Source organism: Festucalex cinctus, chromosome 2 (genome assembly GCF_051991245.1).
Source record: "Festucalex cinctus isolate MCC-2025b chromosome 2, RoL_Fcin_1.0, whole genome shotgun sequence".
NCBI lineage: Eukaryota > Metazoa > Chordata > Actinopteri > Syngnathiformes > Syngnathidae > Festucalex > Festucalex cinctus.
In genome coordinates, this window is record NC_135412.1 from 7,022,580 (window position 1) to 7,044,794 (window position 22,215).

At 39.4% G+C, this 22,215-nt stretch overlaps 1 protein-coding gene across 1 annotated transcript in view; it reads left to right on the forward strand.

Annotated features, from left to right (window-relative positions):
• Nucleotides 1-2,748: 2,748 nt before the first annotated feature.
• xirp2a (xin actin binding repeat containing 2a) overlaps nucleotides 2,749-22,215 on the forward strand; it is a 53,512-nt gene continuing 34,045 nt past the window's right edge. Inside the window, exons 1-2 of the mRNA XM_077512506.1 lie at nucleotides 2,749-2,946; nucleotides 21,030-21,141. Coding sequence (XP_077368632.1) covers nucleotides 2,752-2,946; nucleotides 21,030-21,141 — 307 coding nt within the window. The 5' untranslated portion in view covers nucleotides 2,749-2,751. The remainder of the gene's footprint in view (nucleotides 2,947-21,029; nucleotides 21,142-22,215) is intronic.

Consider the following 22,215-nt stretch of genomic DNA (forward strand, 5'->3'; position numbering starts at 1 on the left):
ACATGAACAAAGAGGATAAAAACAAAATTGGAGTCCTCGCTTATGTAATAGAATCGAGCATTTAACAGTAGTTTTGCTCTGGTGAGCCTGTGAAGACATGAATTATTATCTCTCAAAACTTGCCGGGCAAGTTGGTTGCATTTTAGCCCTTTGCCATAAAACTGTTTATGAAAACATTGGATCCTGCTTTGGCCCTCTTTGAATAATATATCGGTCCTATGTATAAAGAGTCTACTTTGGCCTCACAATATACTGTATCATGATTCATCATGACTGATCATTCATTAAGATTAGAGGATTATCTGAATTGCCTCTTGACTTCTTTCTCTTTTCTTTTTATTCACGGCTCTTTCTGACTTTCAAAGTGTGTTATCTTGACTCTTGTAACTAAAACGCCACTATCTCATAACACCATCAGTCAGCTCACTTACGTTCATCATCATCATCATCTACTCCGTGGTCTTCTATCTGTGAGGCGAAATGGGGGAATACATTGAATCAACGTGGCAGTGTGCAGGACATGAATATTAAAAGCCAATTGTCACAGAGTTTAAGAAACCACGACAGGCAGAATTACTTTACTTGCAGCATGTACCGTCCTTCTTTTTATTGGCAAAGGGGAGTTATGAAACACAGGATGGGTGTCAAGGTTGAAATCAGTTCATCTGTTTCTCGGCAGCTAGCCAAGTTTCCCTTGTGGTCAGATGACTCAAGTTCTTTTTAAAATAGTTTGTTTTCTTTGTGTGTTGTTGACAGTAAAAAACAAAATGGAAAAAAATGATATCAGATATTGTTCTAACAGTAAATTCTGTGGAGTAAATTTGACTAAATTGTGTCTATTTGGTCCCACTCTAAATAGAGTCAAATTTACTTAACATAATTTTCTGTGTAGTGGTTGTTTGTCGGTATGTGCTCTGTGACTCCAGTCCAGGGTGTAGTCCACCTTTCGTCCTGTCATAGTCTGTGTTTTGGTTTTCTTTATGGGTCATGTTTTTCCTTTTTGTCAATGCCTCATCATATCATAGCTAACCTCGTCCACCTGTGCTTGTTATCCTGTTCCCTTGTGTTGACCAATCAGCTCCCCAAGATTCTTGTGTCTTGCCCAGGTGTCATGCCATGCCATGCCATGTCCTGTTGTCCCATTGTCCCGTTGCCCCTGTGTTTCTGGTTGATTTAGTGTATGTTTTGGACCTTGTTAGTTTTGTTATTTTACCTTGTTTGCCCTTTTTTCTTAATTTAATCCACTTTTTGGCCCGCATCCCTGCCTCGCTTTTCTGTTGCTCCCCCCAAGTCGACACGTCCAAAGTTAGCTATGGTTCAGATGCAGCTCCCTGTGACTCTTAACAGGGTAAGCCTATAGAACATGAATGGAACGGTCAGTCAGTCGTACTTTGTTTTTGTTTTGTTTTTTTTATATCCAGGAACTCTTGACACATTCCATTCATATGAGACATCTAGGGATATGCAGGCACGGCTGCAGGAGTTCTTTTCCCCTCCCTGGGCTAAAGGGAGTGCTTAACCGATACATACAGTAAGGAGGCTCAGAATACAATCTAATTGTATTTTAGAATATCAAATGAAATTCTAGAGGGGCTTAACTGGAGTTACAAAAACTTCTTCAGCACCCTCTAATACCAAGCGTATCACGATCCTTGAGGATATGTTGCCTCAAGCAATCAATGAACTCCCGCCAAATTAGTCATACTGGAGGATGTTACAAGAAATTATTCCAAAAAATAGAAAAAAAAATATTCCGAAAAACAGAGCACCGACTTCTGCTCGTGACGTGGGAGTAACAAGATGGCCTCCCTTGAGTTCAACAGCTTGCACTGGCGTGTATCGGCTATCCAGTCATACATACAGGTCTGCACCAAGTCATTTGGAGTTCAGAGGTCCAAAAAAAATGCTCTGAAAAACAGAAGTTGTTGCTCTGGTTTTTGGAATATTTTTTTTCTGTTTTTTTGGGAATAATTGTTTTTTTCCCCCCTGTTTTTCGTAGTATTTTTTTTTTTCTGTTTTTCGGAATATTTTTTATTTATTTATTTTATGACAGAAAAAAAATATTCAGTAAAACAGAAAAAAAAATATTGCTAAAAAAAACAAAGCTCCCCAGAAAAAAATAGTCAGAAAAACAGGTTTTTTTTCCCCAAGTGAATGCAATACGCTTCCGTAGGACATACCTCCATCATGAAAAAAAAAATGTGGAGTAGTGTATTTGTGATTGTTAGTTAGCAGGATAAAATGTGCAGTGTACCACATCACTCCAGCCATGTTATATTGGGTAAGCATGTGGTCATAGGATCACAACATTCGGCCTGTACCGAACATTTATTGGCTTGACTATCTAGTTTCTGTGAAATGGACAGCCTAGGATATTTGTCTGAGGACCCAAATGCAATAAAAAGTAGTAGTGACGGCCTCCTGCAAGAAAGGGTTTCTTGAAGGTTAATCGTATTGAATCAGAACAGCTTCTCTGCTCCATTCTTTGCTCTGGCAGCCGCACTCTTTTTCCCTCTGTGCGAGTAATTACAGGAAAGATGAAGGAAAAAAACAAAACATTGGCGAACTTTCCCTTTCTCCTCCTCCTTCCAGCCTGCTCAACTTGTGGAGCTGCTCGCACAAAGAGCAACCCTGCAACAATTTTCATTCACCTTCTTTTAGTCCCTCATCTTGTCACCCACACGATACACTTCCTCTTCTGAAGGGAAAAGGAAGGTGGGGGGGGGGGGGGGATACGGTTTCTTGAGGACAATGGAAATTCAATCAGGAAATGAAGAGGGGGTGGCGAGCCCAGCGTCCTCAGGCATCCACTCCCAAGGCCACCATAGGTCACAGGTAGAGACATCAGAAGATCCGGTGCTCAAAGAAGACCTGCAAGCTGCGAAGAGGATTGAAAGGTTTGACATACCGCTTGACAGTCTGAAGAGGATGTTTGAGAAGTCAACCGTGAGTATAGAAACTCTTTTAAATTCATACTTCTTTGTTCAATTTCCATTTTTCACGTCATCATAGTTTGAGGTCTGTCGTATGGCTTGCATCTCAGTTGAAAATGTCACATAGATGGATGGTTTTCCTGCGACTTGAAAAGAAATGTGAAAAATGTATGCAGAAGCCACAAGTAGTAGGCCAAGCATCTGGTAGACAGATCATTGTTGGGAAATTACACACACATTTATTACCTCCCCCCAGATTTTTTTTCTTTTTATTGTTTATTTGTTATTGCGCAAAAACTACAACACTACTTAATTTCCACTGAAAACACTGCAGCATTTTTCTTACTTGAAACATTACACGAGTCCTTAGTGAATAATGTATGGATCATGTGAAGCAAGTAGTGACATACTTTAAAAAAAAAAAAAAAAAAAAAGTAGCTAAAATGTTAAAAACATTATTTGGACAAAGTGTATTGTTTGGTTGAACTGAGTGGAGGAAAAAAAAAAAAGTGCACATTTCTCCTGCGCCATTTTTCCATCTCAGCTGGCAACCTGAGAGGAAAGTCTCACTCACATTTTCCTAATATCTAATGATGACTTTGAGAAGCCCAGACGACCTACTTTATGACCCAATGTGGTTGTGAAATTTACTGCACCAAGTTCTGGAATGATGGTGAATGGAAACTTCACGATGATGATCCAAATCCTCTTCCCAATGCCAGGATACAATCCAGAACCAGTGCATTCTGGGGAACATAGTTAAGCAGTGCCAGTCAGTGGCACAGACACACTAGAACAGTGTCACTGGATAGTGCCATTCAACACCCTGTTATTTGAGACAGATGCATGGTTAAGAAGGATTTCAAAATAGCCGGTAATTGCTAAGTCGGCTGTAGCTGGACTCACATCAAACATATCTTAAAATGAAAGTAAACAAGGATCACTTGAAGTCACATCTGGCAACCGAGGTATAAATAGTCCACACAGATGACCGTGGCTAATGATCTGCATCAAAAACAAAAATGAAGCACAATTGCATATTCGGAAGTTCTTTTTTCTTCTCAACGTATCTGGAAAAAAAGCTGATATTTGCTAGACGTCTAGAATAACCCTGTTTTTGTCACTTGAACTTTTCCGCCAAACAAAACTATGCTAATGGGAAGTGTCATGATATTTTTGGCTACACAAGCCAGAATATGAAATCAAACATCGGAGTTCAAATTTGTTTCAGAGGTTCAACCAAATGTACAGCAAACGCCTGTGCCTCAGCCCACTCATCATTATTACATTGCTTCCAGACACAGTAGCATGCTGTTTGTAGTCACTTCTTTTTTCTGTTAACATCATTCTTTTAACATGTTCCATCTGTTTAAAGCATTTCTCCCTCATCTATTGCAACTGGTGTACAGCTGTATGCAGTAGGCTACACTGACCAGTCACATCATTAGCTACACATATGTGAACATATGTCCTCATTAGGATGCCGCTGGAGCCTATCACAGATGACTTTGAGCGAGAGGTCCAGAACCCGGAACTGGTCACAGGCAAACCCAGATTTGGGTGCAGTCTAACTAGATTTTGTTTTCGATCTGCCTCTCGATACAAAGTAAAAATTGCCTGATAATGTAGTCCCCCCCACACACACACCACTGCAAAGTAAAACCACAAAAAGAAATATTTTCTGTATGTATACAAATTAGTAAGTAAGTAAGTAAGTAAGTAAGTAAGTAAGTAAGTAAGTAAGTAAGTAAGTAAGTAAGTAAGTAAGTAAGTAATTAAATAAGTAAGTAAGTAAGTAAGTAAGTAAGTAAGTAAGTAAGTAAGTAAGTAAGTAAGTAAGTAAGTAAATAAGTAAGTAAATAAGTAAGTAAGTAAATAAATAAGTATGTAAGTAAGTAAGTAAATAAGTAAGTAATTAAATAATTAAGTAAGTAAGTAAGTAAGTAAATAGGTAAGTAAATAGGTAAGTAAATAAATAAGTAAGTAAATGAGTAAGTAAGTAAGTAAGTAAGTAAGTAAGTAAATAAGTAAATAAGTAAGTAAGTAAATAAGTAAGTAAGTAAATAAATAAGTATGTAAGTAAGTAAGTAAGTAAGTAAGTAAGTAAGTAAGTAAGTAAGTAAGTAAATAAGTAAGTAATTAAATAATTAAGTAAGTAAGTAAGTAAATAAGTAAGTAAATAAGTAAGTAAGTAAGTAAATAGGTAAGTAAATAAATAAGTAAGTAAATAAGTAAGTAAGTAAGTAAGTAAGTAAGTAAATAATTAATTAATTAAGTAAGTAAGTAAGTAAGTAAGTAAGTAAGTAAGTAAGAAAGTAAATAAGTAAGTAAGTAAGTAAGTAAATAAGTAAATAAGTAAATAAGTAAGTAAGTAAGTAAATAAGTAAGTAAGTAAATAAGTAAGTAAATAAGTAAATAAGAAAACAAGTAAGTAAATAAGTAAATAAGAAAATAAGAAAATAAATAAATAAATAAATACATAAATAAATAAATAAATAAATAATACCTCAGATTAATTGATCAAAACATTATAATGGGACAAATCTTGATAGCAGTTGTACTCTCCAGGTATATTAGTCTCTGCTGGCACTGCATCAAGATTGCTTATAGACGTCTTTAGAATAGATGCTAAGTCTTGTGTTAAGCTTTATCCGCACATATGTAGGCAGTTTCCCCACCAAGAGACTAAAATTCAATATTTGATGATGCTTTATTTTTTTCTCTCCACATTTTTATTTTGTTGCTGTGTCCCATTTCAATTATTCAAACGATGCCATGTCATTGGTTGGGCAGATTGACACACTCCCAAGTGGTCATGGAACTGAAGGGTGTACGGTCTGCTTCCATTAAGTCCGAGCGTAAGGTGGTGCACAGATTTATCTGCAGTGCAAAGAGCGTGTTTTCAATGCAGGATGGAGATTCGGTGGACTCCGGTTTGTGTTGACAGCATGCATCTGACACTTCTGGTCGTCACTGTGCATACAAGGAAGAATGTACAAGTGCAAATTCACATCAACGTATAGATAATGCCATCTCTTATCATGCCGAGGCCACACATGCACACACGCCACATATTGAATGTAGCCTGCTGTATGTATTCCTACAGATTATAATGTTATCCAATTTAACTATTTTATATATACACAGTAGAAATCAAATCATAGATGAAATTAACTTAAGCGCCCAGGGAGTAATGGTGCCTTGCTCAAGGACACCACAGCCGTGTATTCGGGGATGGTCATGAACCGTACCCCCACGTGGCAGGTGACGATCTTAACTGTTTCCACGGTACTGGCCAAAAATTGAATCGAGGTGACGTTTTGTACTGGTGTACCAGCGACTATTGGCCATCGGGTGGTAGTGTGGCATTGATAGGCTAGGATGACATGGCAACCTTATAAAAGACCTTATTATCTCGGTTATTATCACCACGAGGGGTTTAAGTTCATAACTTGCATGAATATATTCATCAGTCTGTCAGATTAGCACGATTTACATAAAAAGTCTCTCCATCTGACCTTATTGGTGTATTTAAAACCAAAATGTAACTGGGGTGTAAATGTTTTGGACAGATAGTTCCACCAGACATAATAAAGGAAGTCATCATGGGGATTTTTGTCACTCGATTCCCATGGTACTGGCAAGGTAATATGATATCATGTCGAATAAATTCAGAGAGCAGAGCTGGTGGTCTGAACTCAGTATATTTCACAACTTAACTGTACTAGTCCTCACCCAACTAATGGATATTTGAGTCTTTCATGTTCATGTTTGTTCTCTGCGAGCTGTCTGCCGCTATGATTTTATTTTGTTGTTAATCCCCTAAACGGAGTAAGGCCTCTACATGTAAACAGTTTGGCCAAAACAAACACGCTGAGAAAAGCGCATGGGACAATAGCCAATCCCTGAAGGAGGCCAAAAAACCGATACACTAGCATCCGTGATCGCACTCACCTAAATGTTAAGTAAACCAAAAGCCACAATATGTCTGTGAGAAATGGATCTGCACTTGATGAGGACACTGGCGTCTCCATCAAGTCTATTGAGCTCGTAAAAATTCCATTAACTTTTACCAGGCATCTCTAGCGTCTCGCTTTCACTGATTCGAATCTTTTAATGGAGCTGGCAGCAGGGCCCAGTGTGTGCCCGTTGCAAATGTGCTGTGCGATGATGACTTGTTGCTGCCTGCCAGGGTTCTGGCAACTGTTGCAGCGAGTTTGCCAAATGTGGCACAGGAGTCATTTTAATAAGTAATTGGCCTTCAGTTGGTCTAGCTTGTTTGCGAGGGCGCTCTGTCAGAAATATGGTTCAAGGACAGGTTCAGCCTTTTCAAACTTATGGGACTCTTTCTTTTTTTTTTTTTTTTCATAGATGGTGCAGGCGCAAACCTTGATGCATCTTTTTTGAGAACTGGGTAGACCATTATGCGCCAAGGTTCCAGTGTAGGCGAGTGTGTGACTTTTGATATGCGCCCGTGTTGACCACTGTCAATGAAAACAGCAATGGAAGGAATCCCTATTTTAAGTCGCTGTCAGCTAAAAACAACAAAAAAAAACAACAAACCAAACCAAACCAAACCAAACCAAACCAAACCAAACCAAACCAAACAAAACAAAACAAAACAAAACAAAAAAACAACATTGTTGCACATTCTGTTCTGTCGACAGTGTGTTATCTAGCTTCAATAACTGCTTAAAAACATGCACCACAGTGCAGATCCATTCAATATTATCAATATATATTATCAATATATATTCAGTATTTGGCAAGTTCAGCCAGTGGCCACACAGAACCCCAAAGAGTCGTGCAAATTCATCAACACGATGATATACACTGATACAGTACTAAACCCATTAATCCAGAGAGAATCAATTTTACATTTAATTATGAGATTGTGACAGGAAGTGAAGATAAAAAGTTCATGTGGGCAGAGTGGTTGGAGGGGGGGAAATTATCCAATAATAATAATAATTTAAAAAAAAAAAAAAGAAAAGAAAAAAAAATCAGACGAAAAAAGATCAAAAAGGATTTTTTATTTTTTATTTTTTATTTTTTCTGTGGGAGTGGGACGAGACGGCCCCCGACGGGAGTGAAAATCCGTTCCTGTGTCACCCTCAAGTATGCAACGCATACGTCATGGCTGGAGCCAGCCTGGATGTACACACAGACAGATTAAAACTCTTTGACTGCCAGGCGTTATAAAAACAAAATAAAAAAATCCACAGTGTCAGCCGCTTTTGAGCATTTTAACTCATCTTTCAAGGCAAAAAGAATATTGTTTGCCTTTACTACATATACAATGTGGGTACTCAATGAAAGATCGCATTCCATTCATTGGAATTTTACTAATCATCATGAAACGTCTTTGGCAGTCAAAGAGTTAAGGGGCATGAGCATTTAGCGAAGAGAGGGCAAGCGAAAGAGAGATGCGCGGCAGTAGGAAACTACACTGTCAAAGAAAAACAAATTTGATCGAAACAAACATTTGACAGTATGTGTGTTTGTCTCTCTCTCTCTCTTTCTCTGTCTCTCTCTGTCTGTTTGTCTGTCTCTCTCTCGCTCTCTAAACTGCTTAAGGTACCCTAGTGGTCACGGGGCCCTAAGAAGCCGCTTAGTTCGCTCATACCTTGATAGGCGTCCTCAAGGACCAGACTTGGGGACACCGGGTCTAAACTATATGTGTCCTGTGATTGGCTGGCGACCTGTCCAGAGCGTAAACCCAGTAAACATACATTGTTAGTTTTTCACGCTTTACAAATCCTGTACACATTTGCTGTCTTGCCACCCATTGGGATTACGATACAAGGCCTTATCATCTACTGTCGACACGCTTCTTTTAACACTGTGGAGGCTCTTTGCCATCTCTGCCTGGCATCAAACAAAGCGAAAATGTCTCCATGTTGAGATTTCCAATGAAAACGTGGCTGCTTATCTTATTGGACCTCCTGATGAGAAAAACTGACTAAAAAGCAGAGCCCATTGATCAAGATGTTTGACATGACTGAGGAGCGACAACCATGCAAAGACCTTGTATGCCATCTTCTATGATCTGCATGGCATTGGGAATCCATAGACTGTGATCCGCTATGCTCATGAAAGTGATGTATGCGTGCATGGATGCACACATACAACACACCGGAAAAAGTGAAGAAGTGCACAAGTGGTTAGGGTTTTGCCTCAGCTTGTCTTAAAGCTAAGTAAGTGACGCAAAGTCCATTAAATAATTTTTAGACATCCTTAGAATTTACTTAATTTGAAAATGTGCATTGTGTGCAGATGATGAAAATGTGTTGAAATGACCAGTAGCAGCTTGTCAATAGAGGGCAATAGAGGGCAGCACACCAGCCAGTGAGTCACAGTGAAAGGGACAAAAATTAAATAATGAAAATAAAAAATTCTAATAAAAATTAATTCAAAATGTATGCACTTCTTTTTAGATGAAGATAAAACGCATACAGTCATTAAGAAGTAGGACCGAACGGTGTGTTCCAACTATAGAGGAATTACAGTCCTCAGCCTCCCTGGTAAGGTCTATTCAGGAGTGCTAGAGGGATGGGCCTGTCGTGAAGTCGAATCTCGGATTTAGGAGGAGCAGTGTGGTTTTCGTCCCGGTGGACCAGCAATACACCTTCGACAGGGTCCTCAAGGGTTCATGGGAGCTCGCCCAAAAAGTCTACATGTGGTTTGTGGACTTGGAGAGTCCTGTGAAGGGTGCTTCGGGAGTATGGGGTACGAATTCCCTTGACAAGGGCTGTTCGCAGAGATGGGAAATTCAGGTCCAGAAAGTAAAAACCCTGCCACACTTTGGCTTTGGATACAGGTGCTTGTACTCAACCGGCAGGTAAACAAGGTTATTACAAGAAGCACCTGTGGCTAAAGCCAAACTCTGGCAGGGCTTTTACTGTCTTGACCTGGTTTTCCCATCTCTGGCTGTTTGGCCCTGTATGACACAATGTCAGCGTTTGGTACACATTGCCAGCAGTAAGTCAGATTCATTTCCAATGAGGGTTGGACTCCTCCAAGGTTGCCCTTTTTTACCGATTCTGTCCATAACTTATGGACAGAATTTTCGATCATTCTATGTTCTTACCCTCACCTATGGTCACGAGCTGTGGGTAATGACCGAAAGAACAAGTTCCCGGATTCTACACTTCCAAATATGGGAAAGGTTGCACCAGGTGCTGTCATCCTTGTGCTCTGCACTGTGGTGAACACCACGAAAACCAAGCGCAGTGTGACTAGGCCTTAAAGGCCTCAAAAGCTTTTTCACACTATACTTAGCAGCACACAGCATGCCATCAACCAACTAGAGTGATTTCAGAGTGCTAACAATAATAGCTCAACGAGTGGGAATAGCCTTCCTGTTAGTTCCTGGTATACTGCAAGACAGGCACTTCCATAATATGGGCAAATTTGCACCAGGGTGCTGTCGTCCTTACGTGCTGCCCTGCAGCGAACACCAAGAAACTCAAGTGCTGTGTGAAAAGGCCTTGAAATGTGAACATTTTCTTTGTTTTTTTAAACATTCCTACACTTCTTATTGGTTGTACATGAAAACAAACCCAGACTAGCAGTTGGGGTCAGATATAGTCCCGTAATTGCCCTCCAGAGGCCAACCACCCACCACAACCCCAACTGACAACTGCTGCCAGCGTCATGGGGGCTCTTAGAAGTGATGACTCACTCTGATTCCATTTTTAACAGGCGCACATTGCAAAGCAGCACAAAAACAGCGGGGCTCTGATCAATGAGTTCAATGTCATTCCAAAGGTTACAGTGCTGGTTACACCTTGTTTGTGTGGGGGTGCGTGTGTGTGTGTGTGTGTGTGATGGGAAGGCACATTAGCATGCACGCGTGTTTGTATGCATATAATGTTTCATCATGAATGAATTGCTAAAATGTGAGCTTCATTTGTATTCTTCGTCACCCTAACACAGTTCCTATCTGTCCATTACATTGTTTATTTTCCTTGTATTTTATTTTTATTTTTTTAATTCATCATATTTATTTTCCAGTCTCCAATTCAATCCAGCAGTTTGGGCTTTAATACGTGCTTCGGCTGCATCCTTTCAGAATATAAATCATATTTCACTCTCTTTCATCATGCTTGATGCTATCTTGATGTTCAGTGAGCATCAGTGACCGCATCAGCACACACTACTATTTATACATGACGTTTTACAATGTGGCTGTGGGATGTGGCTCTGTTTTTAGCTTTTCCCAAAACTCTATACAGCCGCGCAAGGAACTGACATTGGCTTACACACTGGACGCTTGCTTGATGTTCTCTAACTTCTTCCTAAAGCTTCGATGGAAGGGGAAAAAAAGTACTTAACTTTCAGGTGCACATGCTAGAAATTTGCAGAATTCTTTAAAAAAAAAAAAAAAAGAAATCAATTAAATATTTTAGTATCTGTGGTGACTGGTGGACTTTTGATGGACTGGTGGACCATTATTGTAATTATTGTCTTTTGTCATTCATGTACAGCACGTTCTACAGCTGCGGTTGTTGCTCAGTGCCGTATGAATATAGTTAAGTTGAGTTTTAATTTACCGTAGTATTCTGACATTTGAATTAAAGACATTTTGCTCAGCCAAAAATAAACATATAGTTAATCCATCTGGGGATCGATGTCATTCCAGAAAAATCATCACCCTTCACTGATGAAGCCATTCCCTCTATTCAACTCACCACCCCATTCATGACGATGCCAAAGCGTGTCTTATTAAGAGAGTAATTACTTTACTTCCTCTATAATTTCATTTTTTTATTTTTTTTTATTTTTTTTAAGAAACCTGTGATTAAGTCCATATATCGACTTGGGCTTGGGGGCCAAACGGGAAATATCAGCTGCAACTGTAACTCAGTTTTAACATTATTGGCTGGGGGAGATGGAATTCAACGCTCTTCGGTGCCTAGTATGTGTGCATTGCACAAGGACCTATTGCACACGATGAACAAGTCTTTTATTTTATTTAAGAACTCAAAACTTTGAGAGAGTCTATCTGTGATGTTTAGTGCACACAAACAAGAAGTACGTCATTGCTTGATATGCCAGAACCAAACACACAAGTTTTACTCATTAACTCATTCACTCCCAGCCATTTTCATGTTCTATTGCTATCAAAACGTGGAACCTACCAAAAGAAAAATGTGTCTCTTCTTTCATCAGGGGGGGGGAGAGAAAAAAAAAAGTACGGTATATTTTTATCTGCTTTTATGTTTTGTATCAATTAGCATTAGAATTAGCTAAGTTTCATCATTATTCACAAACCTGTTGAAAATACTGGGAAAAAGAGCTTGTTGCAACATGGACCTGGTTGATCTCTTATACTTTGCTGCCACCTCCTGGCCGTTTTTTTTTCTTTCTTTTTTTTTTTATTGTAATAAGTACCATCGCTTTAAGCGACCGCTTCAGGTCAGAAACTGCATCAAAACCTTCATACAAAAACTCTACATACAAAAACCTAAAAAAAATGTATAAATACGTTTTTGGGAGTGAATGAGTTAAAAAAAAACGTATTTACACGTTATAAATGAGTTAAAAAGGGGGACCACCACCCCGGTTTGCCAATACAGAGGCGCTGTCTCCGATGACCATGCTATGTTGTACAGGCGTGTCAACAACGACAGCCCCGCAACATTCAGAGCCTTTAAGAACTCCGGGAATGTAAACGGGAGTAACTGTCCGCCACGCATGTACCATATTTTTCGGATTATAAGTCGTTTTTTTCATAGTTTGGCCGGGGGTGCGACTTATACTCTGGTGCGACTTATGTGTGAAATTAACACATTATTATATCATTTCACATGTTATTTTCACACTAAACCACAAGAGGGCGCTCTAGGCCTGTGTTGATAAGTTCAACATTGCCGGTAGAAGAGGGAGCGGCGCATCGTCTATCTGCCGAGTTGGGGGAGTTGTTTAAAAGTGACACCGAGGATGAAGATTTCATTGGATTTAGTGATTTGGAGTGAAACTGATAGTTTGGTGAACTTGTTAGCATGTTCTTTATGCTAGAGTTATATGAATAACTTGTAGTGATGGGAACATAATTCACCCACGGAACGTTGGGACGAAGGGAGAGTTCCGGGTGGGAAGGTTTTGTTATGTGGAAAAGGGGAGTTAGCCTGTTAGCTTCTAGCTGAGTGGGGAGTTGCTGTTAAGACCTCAGAAGCTGATGTCAATAAAACGCCAGCCTTTGGCTCCGTGCTTCAACACTCCGCCTCCGACTCCCGTCACTGCTCGCTACAAACTCTTAATATGTTACGTCGTTACTGACATTACCAGGCATGTCAGTCATGTAACGTTAGTATACCGTACACTTATTCAGCCTGTTGTTCTCTCTTTTATTTTTATTTTAAATTGCCTTTCAAGATGACATGTATGTTTTTGGTGTTGGATTTTACCAAATAAATTTCCCCCAAAAATGCGACTTATACTCCAGTGCGACTTATATATGTTTTTTCATTCTTAATTATGCATTTTTTTGGCTGGTTCGATTTATAATCCGGAGCGACGTATAATCCGAAAAATACGGTAAACCTCGATTGTTTCAGAAACCCGAATTCTGACCTTAACCCAAATATTGACTGCATGTAAACGGAGTCACTAAGTCACACTGGCCTGGGATTGACCTACAACCTCACGATTGCAGGACAGCCACTCTTCCACTGAACCATGCCACCCACAAAGCATACAGTATACATACACAAACAACATATAATATGCATATTAGGTACATTATTTTAAGGGAGTTATCTTAATACTTTTGCTTTACTTTTCCATGCATTTGTCTGTATACTGTAAAATGTGCTGATAGTGTATCCTTGTGGATCCGGACTTGACAGAAGAACTTCACAAAGGTACCGCAAAGGGGGAACAGACAAGCATTTCATTGCTTTTACAATGACAACAAAGAGTGGAACTGACATCCCCTGTTGATATTGCTCATGCAGAAACTGGTATGAAAATCCCCCATCTGGCAGTCTTTCGTTTGCCTGCTTTGCCGAAATTAGAATCATTCATAGGCTCTCTTTGTTGAAGCCTTGGCTTCCCATACCACGTTAGTCCATCCTTTTTGCTTTTTGCATCTTTCGCTGAGCCTTCAAGTCCCCCCGCCCCCCCCCTCTATTCACTCAGCCTTTCCCTCCTCTCATCACTCTTACTCAACGTTGTCTCCTCTGTGCCTGTTTGTATAGGATTGTCTCGCAATGGCTGTGTTTATCCATAACGAGGGCAGGCATATTTGTTCTGTTGCATGAGAAAAAGTATTGTTTTGTTTGGGGGAAAAAAGAAGAAGAAAAAAACAACAACACACAGTGCTCGCAAAAAGAGAAAACAGATACCGAACAGTCCACACATTCTGAGGGAGGGGAAGAGGGATTGCATGAAAGCCTGGATGACCTTCAAAAGAAGAATGCTCACTATTGCATAATATCAACAGAAGGCACATGTGGAGAGAAGAGGGCAAGTGATTAGCTTTGACGTCAGGGAGTCAGCATTAATATGCGTGTGGAATTAATGCTGCATAAGAAATTGGCAATTAATGAAGTGTTGTGTGCATCCATCGATTGGTCGATCATCTGCTCACCTGCCACCTGCTGGAATGATTGGTTAATGAAGGTTTGCCTAGTGCAGTGCAGGTTATGTTTTGAGAGGCATGCTGTGCCCGAAAAGCCGTAATAGCCAAATGCAATTGGCCCAAAAAATATCACAATGTTTAGTTGTGAGTGGTGTATGCTGCATGTGCTACAGATAAAATGCACAATATAATTTGAAATGATTTTTCCAAATTGTGAGTGACTTATTTTCTTGGCAGGCTGCATCATCATCAACCTGCATCATTAAAAGGCATCTCCCGGGCATTACATGAACCATTTTCTTTGAAACATGCCAAAATGAAACGTGAACTATCATTTAGCTCAAGGGCGGGCCTCGAGGGCCGAAGTCCTGCAGGTTTTGGAGGTTTTCCTCTTCCAACACTAGCTGACTAAAATCAACAGGATTGTTATCAGGCTTATGCAGAGCTTGCTGATGAAATGATCATATATCAGCTGGGGGTACACCCGGAGTGGTCACTAGCCAATTGTGGGACACATAACAATCATACACTTTCACATTTTCCACTATGAACAATCTAGAGTCTTGAATAACCTACTGTAGCATGTTTTTGGAATGTGGGATGATGTCAGTATACGTAAAAAAAAAAAAAAAAAAAGTCAGGAAAACATGCAAGCTTCACACAACAAGATCACAGCCAAGATTATAACCCTAAAATTTGAGTTAAAGATGCTCTTTGTAACAATTTGCCCCAAAATATATTCACAAGATTTTTTTTTATTTGACTATTTATGACCAAACATCTTCTAATGAGTAGATTAACACCTCAGCTGTTCACACTGGGTACTCCTGCTAGCCTGTGGCCAATAGTTTTCATACTGGATTAGGGTTCGAATTACCCGCCCTCTGTCTGCAGATGTGACGTCGTGTGTGTATTGTGTAACGAAAGATGCGTGCAGTATCATTTTTCATCAACAGGTGTCAGTAGCGATTCAAAATTGAATTTTCTACTGCTAAAGTGTTAATCTACTAATTAGAAGATGTTTCGGTCATAAGTGGTCAAATAAAAAGTCTATTGTAAAGATATTTTGGGCCAAATTGTTACAGAAAGCAGCTTTAAGGCAAAAGTGAAAACTGCTATTACTCCATTCTGCTCCAAGACAATTATTAACATATAAAATAATGGAAATTCAACTGAACAATTCCGGGTCAAATTTTGTCCATCCTAAAACTTCTGTTAAATATATATTATTATTATAGCATATTATACTGAGCAGGCAGGACAGAGACATGCGCATGGTTTAGCTATATGTTTTGGTTTAATTTGTGGATCAAACGTAATCATGATATTTCCCCATTTGCCATCATGGTAACCTTATGTGTTGGCATCACAAAAAGTAAATAAACAAAAAAGCTGCAGAAAAAAAAAATATCAAAACACAGCTGTGGAGTTAATACTTTAAATGTCCTCGTCAAAACTACAAGTGAATTAATTTGAAGAGAGATTTAAATTTAGCGGTGGCTGTGAATTGATGTTTGAAGAAACATTTTATGCAATACTTTCATTTTTCCATCCAAATAAATACAAACAAGCACATTACAGATCGAAATATTTCTCAGCTTTGACTAATTGTCAGTTTGGAAAAGAGAATATGACACAGAACGAGTGAGAAAACGTGAATGAATCACATTAAGGAGAGAAAGGTCGACTGCACCCTTCAGAGACCATAAATGCACAAGGGTATGTCATTAAAAACCAAGTAGAAGCAAAGATTATTGGTGGAGAACGAAAATGTCAGTGCTTGACACAAGACTAGAACGAGAAGTTTCGCTCTGTGTGACAGTTGCACAGTCATCTCTCTCTCTCTTTCTCTCTCTCTTAAAGGCAGACACCAATGTGAAGATCTACGAAAGATGGCACCGTGTCATCTTTTCAGGCAATATGACGCGCACATCTCTGTTACCATGGTTTCACTATTGCCCCGTTTGAATGGCCTTGCAGTTGGCGTATGTCACATGAAATGGTCCCAGATGGTCAGAATTGATTTCATTCACTGAAATTCTTTTAAGCGGATCCAGTCCCCCCCCTCCCCCCCAACGCATGAATTGATTCTGCATTGTGAAGGTCTGACACTGTTGAGACCGACTTCCACAATTTATTCTTACTGATTATTCCTACTGTAAATCCGCTGGAGACTAGGGACGTAACGATATCCAAACGTCACAATACGATGTTATCACGATATGATGCTCACGATACGATAATTATCACGATATTGTGGGGAGGTTGGCGATATTTAAAAAAGGTCACAATATTGTAAAAAAAAAAAGAGCTCATACTTGAAAAAAGCACAATATTGTGCTTTTGTACATAACTGAATGTATTATTATTATTATTATTATTATTATTATTATTATTATTATTATTATTATTACTATTATTATTATTATTATTATTATGTTGTTAATGCATACACACGTTGAGTTTCTCCACATATTGACTTTATCCCTTCATCTGACAATTAGTGTAGATTTTCAGCATAGAAGGGCTAAAACATCCCTAATGAAAATTTAATTGCACTAAAAAGACTAGCCACCAGAAGGTGCTAGAACTGCAGAAATGGAAATCAACCTGACTTTTTTAACAGATGTGTTGCATTTAAATATCGTGAACATGACAACGACGATATTGTGGCAGTTTTAATATCACGATATTGCACTTATCATTACATCCCTACTGGAGACCATAACCAATTCGCCAGAAAAATCCACCCATGCGCAGAGTTAGATTTTGCATGGGTCGAGTTTTCTTCAGTTATTTTCGCATAGTAATAGTTTTAATGTTCTAAGTGTCCCAAAGACGTATTTATACGTTTTTTTGTTTGTTTGTTTTTTTTATGCTAGAGCATACAGAAGGCTTTGATGCAGCCTCTCAACTGCAAAGAACGGTTGCAGAAATGGTAGTTATTAAACAAACGGCCAGCAGGTAGCAGCAGAGCAAAGGAGATCAACCAGGGCCATGTAGAAAAAAAGCTCAATTACTTTGAATTTTGAATAGATTTGTGAAAACTGATTTAACTTAGCTCTCTTCTAATGCTAATTGCTGAAAAACGGAAACAGAAAGAAACATACTTTTTTTTTTCCCTGATGAAAGAAGAGACTTTAATCTTTCTTTTGGTAGGTTCCATGCTTTTATAGCTATAGAACACAATATTCTGTGGTCCTTGCAAAATCAGTCAAAATCCAGTAAAACAGCCGGGAGCGAACGGGATTGCTTCTGTGAAAATGGCTGGGAGTGAATGAGTTAAGAATTTAAAGGCACTTGAGAGGCACACCGTCTTTGACATGACGGAAGCAGAAGCTGACTTTTCAATGTCCGGACACGTTTACACACTTTTCTTATTGCCCAAACTGATCCAACTTTTTTTCTTCCAAATTTCTCAAAACATTTACAAAATGAGACTCAGTAGAGTCTGTGGCCTCCATGTTTGGGCATGCTCCTAATCCCCTGAGGGTTCATTGTTCAAGCATTTTTGTTCTAACAGTAAACACATTACAGGGTGCTGTACACCGAAATAAATATTTTGATTGTGGCCAAGAACCCTAAATTTCAAATGGTAGATTCCACTGTGCCTAACAGAGCTTGGTGTCAAGTATCGTTTCCAATATACTTGTTGTTTTCAGTGAGTGGCATCTGTGATTCCCTTCTGTTGTGAAGTCAAACACGCATTTTGTGAAACATGGAGCACCGGGGAGCCATTTCAGACCATGTGACAGTGCTCAGGGCAGCTCAGTGAATTGAGCTTCATTCGAGGTGAGCGTCACTAGAGAAAGCGGCAGAATGACAGTGATGGAAAGGGAAAGATTACGAACTCCCCGTGATGGCTGAGCGTGTGCGATAATGTGAGAGTATGCAAACGAGGTCCCGTGCGTTTTACAGATTCGTAGGTTTGAGGACCAATTTAGTTTTCTTTCTGAACAATTTTTAAATGATTGGTCAACGCCTAATAATTGCATAATTTTGCCATGGGCACAGTGTGCCGTTGCGTGACTGTAGAGGCTCCATGGTGACGCCCTGCAAGATGCAATTCAAAGACCGCTACGGGGAAAACATAATTTGCATAAAATAAACACCCATACATTTGCACTCACACACGCACACACTGGATTTGCAAATGGGGAAAAAGTGTCGTGTAGGCTGACTTCCAAGTTGTGACAAAATACTTGCAGAAGAAAAACATCCCACCAAGGACGCGTCCTTATTGAAGTTTTTTTTTTTTTTTTAACAAGTAGAATTAATTACATAGAGCAGGATAGAATCTATTCAAGTTCAACCAAGTGCATTTCCAGTCAATGCATACCGCGCTCATCCATATTTGCTTGTGCAGTATGCGTAGACCAGATGAGCAGCGCCGTTTCTGTCTGTAATTCTATGTGTGTGTATGTCAGCCAGCTGTTACTGCTACCTGGATTCAAATCTGAGTTTGTTTGTCCTACTTTTTCAGTGCCAGACTGACATTTGAACAACATGCACTTTCCCTATGGAACAAACTATAACCAGAAATGATTGGTGTACCGTTGCACTCATGTTGGGAAATCATAGGTTTTTATCTTTCTATTTGGTTTCTGCAAAGAAAATTACTCTTAATTCCTCAAATTGTGCAGCTTTGAAAGCATGAAATGTTGCAGCAGTTTTGTCAGACGTGCTCAGCTAACTTTATGTGTTACAGTAAAACTTGATTGATCTTTTAAGTCTAGACCAAGCCGAAATGCCACAAAATTGAGAAAATCAGAAAGTAAAATCTGCTCCAGGCTGCCGAAATGTAAACAATACGAACGATAAATGAACAATGCCATTCAGCTTTCCACTGGCATATTCTGCTCTATAATATGTTGATTTAAACAGCGTTTCTACTGAGTGGTCCAGTTCAGTTTGGATCACATTTGACTGGTTAATTCCTGATCAAGCATGGATGCAAATAGTGGGACACCAGAGCCTCCACACAACATGTAACTCACCACCAATAAATGAAACTCAATGTATAAATGCAGCACACCTGCACCCTGGGAAGAAGTTAAACAAATGTGTAAATACCTCTCCATCATTCTGTGCGTTTTGGGCCACTGGTGGAAGGACACTTTGGAGAAGTATCTTCCCCAGTCCTCTGTTTTTTTTCTCTTCCTTTTAAACATAAACAAACACATCTGTGAAAATGTTGTCTTCCACAAAATGAAAACATTTCCACAAATGGTACAACCCTGGTCACCTTTGCTATACAAGGATTTGATTAAATCAATCCATCCATCCATCCATCCATCCATCCATCCATCCATCCATCCATCCATCCATCCATCCATCCATCCATCCATCCATCCATCCATCCATCCATCCATCCATTTTTGGAACCGCTTGCTCCTCACAAGGGTCGTGGGAGGTGCTGGAGCCTAACTCAGCTGGCTATGGGCAGCAGGCGGGGGACACCTTGAACTGGTTGCCAGCCAATCCAGGGTTGATGAAATCTATTACTGTTTATTTAGACCCAGAAATTTCACATATTCATGCTTGCACCCCTGAGATAAAGGAAACATGATAGGCTGGTAGCAACCAGTCCAGGGTGTACTACCACTACTACTATTACTACTACTACTACTACTACTGCCCAAAGCCAAGTGGGATAGGCTCAGACGCCCCCGCGACCCCCTCACTAGAATAGTGTAATTTCACATCATCTAAAGTTTTCATTGTCAGAGAGTTCCCAAGATGTATTAGCTCCTCTGCAGAGGTATACTTTAGTTTTATTATTGTGAGCCATTTTAAATTTAATCGCAGTTTTAATCCAGTTTCAATTGCTCCTCGAACCATAGTTACCCAACCAATATTACGTCTCTCAGATAGCACAAAATTTAACTTTAAACACAATTACATCAACAAGTAGCTAGTATCACATGCAAGCTAGCAAGTTAGCCAGCATCAGTTTGTTTGTTTTTGTTACCTTACCACAATGTTCTTGTCTTCGTGGTGAAATTTGATGCGTCTTTCAGATTTGTTGTTGTTGTTTTTTTCCCAGCTACCTTGTGCCCATATTCTTTCACTTTGACTAAAATTAAGCGTGCCATGCCACCATACCAAATAATCGCAACTGGTACCCCAACAAAAGAATGATAAAAAATGCAACACTATAGACAGCATTTTTTTTTTTTTTTGAGTCGACTCAATTTATTGATCGGGAATTGCACGTCGAACTAGCCATAATCCAATTGCTATTGCTTTATCCATGCTGCTTTTGTGCTGCATCTCTTAGCATTCTACTTACTGGATCCAGTTGTCCTTTTATTTTACAAATGACACAAATTCCTTGCCTATCTGACTTCACTTTTATGGCATTTTTAATACATGGGTACTTGTAATTGTCTGGATGACAGACAGCTGCTGTCAATGACCCGAGCTGTCACCTTTCCTTCGCTACAGTGGAAAAAAAAGCGCAGGTGTTTTGATGTGACAGCTCTCCCCCTTTATTTCTCTGTAACCAGGAAGTGACAAGCGTCCATGCGTCACCATCCAAACGAATGCCATCCAGATGCATTGCGCTGCCCGATCAACCACGAGATAATACAACAACCTTTTGTCTGGATGACAGCTTCTGTGAGTACTTTCAATGAAAATGTAATGTGGATGTGTGATAGTAGGCCCGGTGTTCTTCACTGGCTCTTTCAAATAAGAAACCAGGCTGTAGAACATGGGAAAAAGCAGTTTGGGAGCACGAGATTATTCTTGCCAGATAAGACTGCCTGCCTGAAATATTTTTAATAGGGGAAACTTGGCTCTTGGAAGATAGCTGTGTCTTTTAGATACTATGCCTTCAGACTGTGATAGCAACACTGAATAAGTTGCCCCTAGTTTGTTTTCAGCCGATTGTGATACTGGTGTGTACACCTAACTTTCACAGTTGTTCGAGTTTTGTGCGCGTGTGTTTGTGTTGGCCCAGTTAACTCGCAGCTCAGTTTTCAGAGTCTGCGCTAAAGTTGAATGCCCTCGAGGTCTTACAATTGGGAATTTCACCAAAAATACACCAGAAGTTGCACAAAACTTTAGAGTTCAAACCAGTGCCATGTGTGCCATCATGCAAGACCTTAGAGAACCTCACGAGACCTCAGCTCTGTGAGGATCAACAAAGAGGCAGGCACACTTTGCAACCGCACTGCTCTCATAGCCTGTACACAACTTTTGATATATGTACTAATGCAGGGGTGTCCAAACTTTTTCATTTGAGGGCCACATACAGAAAATCAGAAGGACGCAAGGGCCACATAATGTTATGAAGAGAAATTGTGTTCAGTCCTAAAAATTGTGCAAATAATTTATTTGTGCTTTTGCATATTTAGAAAAATGCTACAGTATATAAACCAATTTATTTGTAATATGGCAGTAGGGTTATTATAGTTTTGGAATGTTTCATTTTAGTTAGTTTTTATTAGTTTTCAGGGTGGTTCTGTTAGTTTTTATTAGTTTAGTTCATTAAAAAATGCTTAGTTTTAGTTTAGTTTGTTAGTTTCAGTATTAGTATTATTATTTTTTTGTTTTTGTTTTTTAATGTGTATTACTTGTGCGCAATATTTAAAAAAAAAACACCATGGGAGCAACGTCATCTGAAGGTGCTTTTCTATTGGCTGTTGCTAGATGACATCACTTCTGTGTGACATACTTTCAAACGTCATT